Source organism: Sinocyclocheilus rhinocerous, unplaced genomic scaffold (assembly GCF_001515625.1).
Source record: "Sinocyclocheilus rhinocerous isolate Xijiao unplaced genomic scaffold, SAMN03320098_v1.1 scaffold3283, whole genome shotgun sequence".
Classification (NCBI taxonomy): Eukaryota; Metazoa; Chordata; class Actinopteri; order Cypriniformes; family Cyprinidae; genus Sinocyclocheilus; species Sinocyclocheilus rhinocerous.
The window spans coordinates 250,944-260,706 of NW_015650698.1; the positions used below are offsets into that span (position 1 = coordinate 250,944).

The 9,763-nt window shown below is 33.7% G+C and overlaps 1 protein-coding gene across 1 annotated transcript in view; it reads right to left on the minus strand.

Annotated features, from left to right (window-relative positions):
• The window catches only part of fhod3a (formin homology 2 domain containing 3a), a 55,842-nt gene that overhangs the window by 3,359 nt on the left and 42,720 nt on the right, over window positions 1-9,763 (minus strand). Inside the window, exons 17-25 of the mRNA XM_016517496.1 lie at window positions 9,577-9,763; window positions 8,923-9,081; window positions 7,549-7,731; window positions 5,309-5,428; window positions 5,065-5,226; window positions 4,042-4,232; window positions 3,731-3,935; window positions 1,397-1,420; window positions 1-222 (exon numbers count right to left, since the gene is read on the minus strand). The exon at window positions 1-222 is cut by the window's left edge and continues 1 nt beyond it. Coding sequence (XP_016372982.1) covers window positions 1-222; window positions 1,397-1,420; window positions 3,731-3,935; window positions 4,042-4,232; window positions 5,065-5,226; window positions 5,309-5,428; window positions 7,549-7,731; window positions 8,923-9,081; window positions 9,577-9,763 — 1,453 coding nt within the window. The remainder of the gene's footprint in view (window positions 223-1,396; window positions 1,421-3,730; window positions 3,936-4,041; window positions 4,233-5,064; window positions 5,227-5,308; window positions 5,429-7,548; window positions 7,732-8,922; window positions 9,082-9,576) is intronic.

Genomic DNA, 9,763 nt, shown 5'->3' on the forward strand with positions numbered 1-9,763 from the left:
TGTGCGTGTGCGCGTCCTCAGGCCCGTCATCCCGGTGCTGGTGCTTGTGCTGGTGCTGGTGCTGTCGCTGTCTCCTCTCTGCAGGCTACTCTTCAGCACGGCCTTCATCTGCTCGTGTTCAGCTGCGTCCTTAGCGTGACATAAACCCTGCGGCTCTGTCTGCGGCCCGACAGCGGGAGCGGTACTGCTGCTGCCGCCACTGCTCACACACACACGACCCACCTGCACACACACACACACAGACCATCACAAACTAGACACTGATTATACAGGAACACAGTTAGAGATGATCTGAGCTGCTGGTTTTTTCTAGTAATGTAGAACAGGGTTTACCAAACTGGGGTTCATGAGGTGACAGTTCATAAATCATAAAAATATATATTCATAATATGTAAAAATGTAAAAACAATAAAAATAAAAAAGTTACATTTTAAATATATACAAAAGTGTAAAATTAAAATAAATGAATATTTGAAAATAAAAACAATCAAAATAAACACTCAAATCTAAATACATCATAAAAATGTAAATGTAAAAAAAATCATAAACATGTTAATAAAAAACATAATATGTAAAAATGTAAAAACAAAATAAAAAAGCTACAAATTTAAATATATACAAAAATGTAAAATAAAATATATTAATATTTGAAAATAAACAATCAAAATAAACACTAAAATCTAAATACATCATAAAAATGTAAAATTAAAATAAATGAATAATTTTAAAATAAAAATATCAAAATATAACACTCACTAAAATTTGAATAAATCATAAAAACAAAAATAAAAATAAATAATGTTAAAACACTTCAGTAAATTTAAATAAAACTTATTTTAATAATTTTTAAATAACTTTAAATAATTAAAAGTACCAAAGTAAAATTTAAATAATAATGTTAAAATAAAAACAATCAAAATAAAACAATAAAATCATAAAAATAAATACTTAAAACATATTATTTGAAAAAAAATACTAACTTTAATTAAATAAATTATAAAAATTAAAATTAAGAAATAATTCAAAAATAAAGAAAAAAGTAAAACACTTACTAAATTTTTGTACAATTTTTAGTATTTAATATTAAAATATTTTATTTGTTTACCTGCAATCAATGTGACCATTAAACAACATCAGAGAACCATGAATGTGTTGTTAAATTACTGAAAAATTTTGAGGGGACTAAAACACACACATACACACCATCCAAATCATGACAAAAACACAGCTGAGCAATTTCAGGTTAGAAATGCCACACCTGAGAGCACAAGTGCAGATCTGAACAGGGTTATACACTGATACACGATTAGTGACGCTGTGAGCTTTAACAAGCCATTAAAACATGAAGGGTTGATATTCGTCAGACAGAGAGCAGAACAAACGCACACCCTCATACCTCACTGTCCTCTTCATCATCCGTCTGTGGTGAGAAAAAGAGAAATCAACCATCAGCAGACCGCCTACAGACTCAAGTAGTGTGTTACTGATTATTATACCAGCAGATTTATGAATGTTCATCAATCTAGTCCCGCCCACAGCCCCGAATAATCACAACTCTTGCTCCGCCCACATCACTGTATAACTCAAAAATATTAACAACTCTAGCTCCACCCACATCACTGAATAATAACTCTAACTCCGCCCACATCACTGAATAACAACAACTCTGGTCCCGCCCACATCACTGAATAATAACATCTCTAGCTCCGTCCACATCACTGAATAATAACTCTAACTCCGCCCACATCACTGAATAACAACAACTCTGGTCCCGTCCACATCACTGAATAATAACATATCTAGCTCCACCCACATCACTGAATAATAACTCTAGCTCCGCCCACATCACTGAATAATAACTCTAACTCCGCCCACATCACTGAATAACAACAACTCTGGTCCCGTCCACATCACTGAATAATAACATATCTAGCTCCACCCACATCACTGAATAATAACTCAAACTCCGCCCACATCACTGAATAACAACAACTCTGGTCCCGCCCACATCACTGAATAATAACATCTCTAGCTCTGTCCACATCACTGAATAATAACTTAAACTCTGCCCACCTCACTAAACAATAACAACTCTAGTCCCACCCATATCACTGAATAATAACTGTAGAAATAATAACTGCAATAATAACTCTAGCTCCACCCTCATCACTGAATAATAACAACAACTCTGGTCTAACTCTGTCCACATCACTAAATGATAACAACTCTAGCTCCGCCCACATCACTGAATAATAACTATAGCTCCGCCCACATCACTGAATGATAAAAACTCTAGTCCCGTTGATTCTCGGTGCGAGAATAAAATCACAGCAGTGTTATGAGATAAAATAAAGTGAACAATCAGACTCATTAGAGAATAATTAAAACAGCCATGCCCTCACAACACAGACTGCTCTCAATAAGGTCCTGTATGTGACCTCTCAAAGCACACTGAGGGGATTCAGAACACTTCATGCCCTTTTCTCCTCTCATCAGAATCCAAAAGATCTGCTCCAAAAGATGGCGCTGTTTCTCCGTGCGACGACTCGTGATTGTTATTTCAGTCTTTAAACAGCTGTAAACTCGCTCAAGTGAAGTTAGGTTAAGCCATATCTCATTTGGGATTTCAGCACACAGTGTCTCCACCATTAAAAAGCACTGAGAAACTGTCAAACTGTGAAGATGTGAATGGAGCGGTGAGTGAACGACGAGCAGAAGAGGCCAGAATAAACGCTGCACATGTTCAAATATATAATCACGGCTTACTGGACGAATCCCTGAGCGATTCTTCAGGCCTGCAGGGAACATTAACACTAACTGGCATTAAAAGTGTGAAAACACATTTGAGCTGTTACGCAGCGATCATGTTCCTCTTTACACTGTCGCATCAGGATCGCTGCTTGTGCATTTAACACACGAAAGAAAACACGGTTCTGATCTGAAAAGTGAAAGGGTGGGTTAGTTTAGGATAGGGTTTTGCCATCATAAAAATTTATAAATTAAAAGAAATTATTTTAAAATAAAAACAATCAAAAAGAATATTTATTAAACATTAATTAAAATCATAAAAATTAAGATGTATTTAAATGTATTTAAATCACAAAATGTAAATTCATACAAAAATCATACAAATAAATCATTTTAAAATCACTCAAAATTTAAATCATACAAGTGTAAAAAAAAAAAACTTTGAAACACAAACAAAATAAAATACTAAAAAAATATTAAAATCATAGAAAATGTAAAATAAAAATGAATCATTTTAAAATAAAATCAATAAAAATAAAACAATCTATTAAAATCATAAAAATGAAAAATAAAACATTTTAAAATAAACAATTAAAATATAATAATAAAAATGTATTAAAATTATAATAATGTAAAATAAAAAAATAAATCATTTAAAAACAAAAACAATCAAAATAAAATATCTACTAAAACAAATTAAAATTAAAACCATTACAAATCAATCAAAATAAAATACTAAAAAATCTAAATCATAAAAATGTAAAATAAATCTTTTAAAAATAAAAACAATCAAAATAAAATATTAAGCGTTAATTATTAAACCCATAAAAATGTCAAATAAAAAAAATGTAAAAACAATCAAAATAAAACACTTACTAAAATGAATAAAAGTAAAAATGTAGAATAAAACTAAATCATAGTAAAAAGCAAAGAATCCTAATAAAACCCACAGTGTATTTGTGTGCATGCGTGTGGATCTCACCTGTGTGCTGAGGTCTGTGATCATCTTCCCTCGCGTCTTGTTCCTCTCTCTGTGATCGGCGCGCTTCTGTCTCTGCTGCAGGACGCGCTCGCGAGTGGTGCGGTACTCCAGAGCGAACTCGCTGAGGAGCTTACTGAACCGAGTCACGCTGATCTCACGGACGCTGTACGCCGGCTGACCCAGGAACAGCAGAAACCAGTGAAACCTGCCACACAAACAACACGATTAAAACCAGCACTCGTGTCATTTAACACACGGATCAAATGTAACAGATGTTTGTAAGTGTAACAGTGGGAGCGCTCACTCTTCACCTGTTCATGATCCTGCGGTGGACAGTTTTGAGGATGATGATTCTCTCGGCGCAGTCCTTCAGGAAGTCTGACATCTTCTGCTTCAGCGCCGGCTTCATCTCGTGCTTTGCGATGACTTTCAGGTGGTCCCATGATGCTTTGCAGCGCCACTCCATCTGAGTCAGAGTCTCCTGCAGCTGGTCGAAGTCCACCTGCGGACCGGCGTTACTTCAGCTGCATTCATGTACTGTTATACTTTATTATTACAGTTAGTAATATTTTGATTTAGCTCTTTATAGATATATATTTTTTTATTATTATTATTTTTTTTAATTCAAGTTTTAGTACGTGTTTTTGTCTTTTTTTTTTTTCTAGGTCTATATAGTTTTTAGTAATTTTTATTTAATTTAATAATTTTTCATTCCGTTTTTGCAAGTTCTTTTCATGTGTGTTAGATTTTTTTAGATTGTAACATTCCAAAATAGCAGAAATGTAACATTCTAAGGCAAAATGTAACATTCGATGGCGAATATATGTTTATACAGTTTTATTATTGCTTTTTATTTTCATTTTATTAATTTGTATTTAATTTAATATATTTTTATTCCACATTTGCAAGTTTTTTCCTCATTTGTATTCATTTTTTAATCTTTTTTTTTTTCATTTTTATTCCTCGTTTTTTATTAATTTTTATTAATTTTTTAAAAATATGTCTAAATAGTTTTTTATTAATTTCCATTTTTATTTGATAACTTTTTATTTTATTTAATACATTTTTATTCTTAATTCATAAGTCGCTTTGGATAAAAGCATCTGCTAAATCAACAAATGTAAATGTATTTTATGAACGTTTAAGTTTTTGTATATATTATTTTATTTCAGTTAACGTTTATTTTATTTCAAACAACACAATTTTTTTTAATGGTTGCAGTTTTAGTTAGCGCTAATAACCCTGCACTTCACAGCTGTCTCTCTAAACACGTTCATGCACAGCAGCATCAGAACACGGAGCATCAGAACACGCGTGTGCGGTGCGTGTGTTACCTTAGCGGAGCGCGTGACGGCGCCGATCTCAGAGTACAGGTCTGTGCCGTCGGGGAAGTTCTCCACCACGATACTGCAGACGTGATGCAGGAGAGACTGCTTATGAACCGTGTCCTTCACTTCAGGAACCTTCTCCAGATATGTCAGATCGAAGCCTTTGGCCTGCGCAAACAATCACTGTCTATAAAGCACAGACTGAGTAAATCAATAACACATTTCAGTGCGTGTCGTGCTGAAATCTCACGTTGGAGCCGTTCAGGAGGTTTCCAATCGCCAGCAGAGTCGATAAGATGAAGCGCAGCGTTTTGTTCTTCTCCAGCTGATCCATGCCCTCCTTCAGGTCCTGTAGCGGCTCGGCCACTTCCTGTCAAACCGGAAACACTGCACGATTAACGCCGTCATTTAGAGCTTCTATTAGTTTTATTAAAAGTTTGAATCAGTTTTTATATTTAGATTTTCTGTTAGTTTTGTTATGTGTTTTGTCATTTTTACTAGATTGTGTTTTTTTTTTTTTGTAATATGTCTATGTGGTTTTTATTTTATTTAAATTTTTTCAGTTTTAGTTATAATTATATAGTATATCAAGTTAAACTAAATGGAATTTAAATTTTATTTCATATAAAGTTTATTTCAAGTAATGAAGGTTTCTATACTTTTTTTATTTTACTTACATTTTTAGTCATCTTGTATGTTTTTGTCATTTTTATTATTTTTTGTCTATATAGTTTTTATTAACATTATTTTAGTTTTAGTTATTTGTAGTACATCAAAAATGAGAAATGTTTCCTTGGCAACTAGTTGAAATTAAATAAGATTGTTGAAATAATTTTTTTAATATTTCATTTCAGATAAAGTATATTTTAAGAAATGAAAATTTTTATGCTTTTCAGTTAAAGTTTAGTAATTTTTTTATTGTGTGTTTTTGTCATTTTTATTATTTATGTTTTTTAATGTCTATATAGCTTTTATAAATTTTTATTTAAATGTTAACATTTGTTTATTTATTTATTTATTTAAATTTAAAAATTGTTTTTTATTTCAGTTAACTTTTATTTTAAATAAAACATTTTTTTTTTTTTATGATTTTAGTTTTAGTTAACTACAATAACCTGATGATTAATTAACCTATTAAATGCCTGGTGCTTTTTTGACGGAGCTTGAAAGATGAAGCAGCATCTTCAGCAGATGAATTACAGCAGGTACAGATCTGTGAAAAACCACATTCCCGGTGTCTTCAGGATCTTAGATGGAGGAGAAAACAAATGTGTTTCTGGTTATTGAGTCTTTTGTTTGTAGCACACGATGTTCCCCTCCATCAGGACGACTGAAAACATCTCCTGCGTCAGAGGAAAGATAAAACACGACAACCTGAGGAATGCTGGAAACTTCACAGAGAGAGAGAGAGAGATGGGAATGTTCTGTGTTTAAAGGCCTCTGACCGTCTTCACGAACAGTTTCACCGCTGCAGGTAAAGAGAGCGTGTAAACGTCACGTCAGCGGAGACTTATATTAGTACTGATGTAAGTGTAACACTGTAGGACTTTCAAAACATTGATCTGTGTGTTTGATCATGCCGTGCTCTTCATACGTCTTATATGTGTAATCAGTGTAATTTATTACACTACTATAGTTTCTATTAATATTTTGAATTTTATTTTTTTTATATTTTGTTTTAATGTAAAATTTAGTTAAAGTTTTAGTCATTTTGTAGCATGCTTTTGTAATTTTTTAGTTTTAAAGTTTTTATTAATTTTTATTTCAGTTTTATTTATTTTAGTAAATCAAGTTAAACTAACTGAGGAATGTTTCCTTGCCAACTAGCTAAAATAAAATTAAAACATTTATTTAAAAGTGAAAATTAAAAAGTTCAATGTTTTTAAAAAATATTTTATTCAAGTTCAAATTGATTTTATTTTAAGTAACAAAAATATATTTTTATGGTTTTAGTTTTAGTTAACTATAATAACCCTGCATTTAACTTTAATTAATTAATTTTGTCAATTTTTAAATATATTGAAAAACACAGTTGTGTGTACTGACAGATACAATGCTGTTAAAAAGGGTTATTAATGATGCATTAAATTGATTAAAAGTGCCAGTAAACTCATTTATAATGTTACAAAAGATTTCTATTTCAAATAAATGTTGCTCTTTTGAACTTTCTATTCATCTGTGAATCCTGAAAAATAAAATGAATCACTGTTTTCACAAAATATTGTGCAGCACAACTGTTTTCAACATTGATAATACTCAGAAATGTTTCTTGAGCAGCAAATCAGCATATTAGAATGATTTCTGAAGATCATGTGACACTGAAGACTGGAGTAATGATGCTGAAAATACAGCTGCGCATCACAGAAATAAATTACAGTTTAACAGATATTCACATAGAAAACAGATATTTAACATTTCACTGTTTTTACTGTATATTTGATCAAATAAATGCAGCTCTGGTGAGCGTTAGAGACTCAAGCGCTCACTCACCTTCTCGGTGGCTTCATAGTCCAGTTTGAAGGCCCAGAGTTGCAGGCGCGCTGAGAGCTCGCTGATGGAGGACAGTGTCAGCAGGAACTGCTCCGCGCTGCCCAGCGGAATGTCAGGATTCGCCAGCTGAGCCTCCTGGATCTTCTGCGTCTCTTCCTCTGTGGGAATCATCGTCAGGATTTTCTACAGCAGAGAGAAAAACATTGTAATATTCCAAAATGGCAAAAATGTGACATTCTAAAGCAAAATGTAACATTCTAAAATGGGGAAAATGTAACATTCTAAAATGAAATCTAGCATTCTAAGGCAAAATGTAACATTCTATGGCAAAATCTAGCATTCTAAGGCAAAATGTAACATTCTATGGCAAAATCTAGCATTCTAAGGCAAAATCTAGCATTCTAAGGCAAAATCTAGCATTCTAAGGCAAAATCTAGCATTCTAAGGCAAAATCTAGCATTCTAAGGCAAAATCTAGCATTCTAAGGCAAAATGCAACATTCTAAAATGGCAAAACTGTAACATTCTAAAATGGGAAAAATCTAGCATTCTAAGGCAAAATGTAACATTCTAAAATGGCAAAAATGTAACATTCTAAGGCAAAATGTAACATTCTAAAATGGCAAACTGTAACATTCTGAAATGTGGAATCTAATAGATGTGTGTGTTTCTGCACCTCAATGCCCTCTTTGTTGAGCGCATACTCGTCAAAGCTCAGTATGGCAGTTTTGATGGTGCGTGGCGGTGGAAGAACCGTCAGACCGATGTTGATGGAGTTGCTGCGTTTGGAGTCCAGAATGATGATCTCCTGCCGCTTCCCATCCGCTGCTGTTTTCTGGTCGACACACAAATACAATCATCAGCGCAACAAATGGCAGTCTGACAATTCATTCATTTTTCTGAGCAATGACAGTGTCAGCAGGAACTGCTCCGCGCTGCCCAGCGGAATGTCAGGATTCGCCAGCTGAGCCTCCTGGATCTTCTGCGTCTCTTCCTCTGTGGGAATCATCGTCAGGATTTTCTACAGCAGAGAGAAAAACATTGTAATATTCCAAAATGGCAAAAATGTGACATTCTAAGGCTAAATGTAACATTCTAAAGCAAAATGTAACATTCTAAAATGGGGAAAATGTAACATTCTAAGGCTAAATGTAACATTCTAAAATGGGGAAAATGTAACATTCTAAAATGGGGAAAATGTAACATTCTATGGCAAAATCTAGCATTCTAAGGCAAAATGTAACATTTTCTAAGGCAAAATGTAACATTCTAAAATGGCAAAAATGTAACATTCTAAGGCAAAATGTAACATTCTAAAATGGCAAACTGTAACATTCTGAAATGTGGAATCTAATAGATGTGTGTGTTTCTGCACCTCAATGCCCTCTTTGTTGAGCGCATACTCGTCAAAGCTCAGTATGGCAGTTTTGATGGTGCGTGGCGGTGGAAGAACCGTCAGACCGATGTTGATGGAGTTGCTGCGTTTGGAGTCCAGAATGATGATCTCCTGCCGCTTCCCATCCGCTGCTGTTTTCTGTTCGACACACAAATACAATCATCAGCGCAACAAATGGCAGTCTGACAATTCATTCATTTTTCTGAGCAATTCATTAATGCACTGCTTATAAGAGTCATTGGTTCAACCCAATAAATCACAAATTGATTCATTTTTTGAGCAAATTATTTAAGCAGATGTTTAGATGTTTGTTCAATAGCTGGATTCAGTGAGTTAATTTGTGACTGATTCAAACTAATAATGCATGAATTCATTCTCTCTTTCTTTCGAGCAATTCATTAATTCATCGCTTATAAGAGTCAGATGTTAGTTCAACAGCTGGATTCAGTAAATTCATTTGTGTTGGTTCAAAACAAAAATGTATGAATTAATTGTTTTTAAAGCAATTCATTGAAGCATCGCTTATAAGAGTCATTTGTTTTTTGTGCAGTCAAAAAAGACCCCAGAGCAAAACTTCATTTGACTTGAGCAAAACTTGAGCTTTGATTATACTGTGACGGTGTTTCTGCTCACCTTAGTCACGGGCATCTCTTTGGATTTGCTTTCAAACAGGTGTTCAAGTTTAGCCGTGTCAAGTTTGACAGGTTCAAGTCTGGACCAGAGCAACTCTTGGCTGCGTTTGTGGTTGCGGTAGATCCAGTCGGCGGGCCGGACTTCACTCCAGAACAAGCGGATGGTCTTCTTCCTCTTCTGGAAGAGC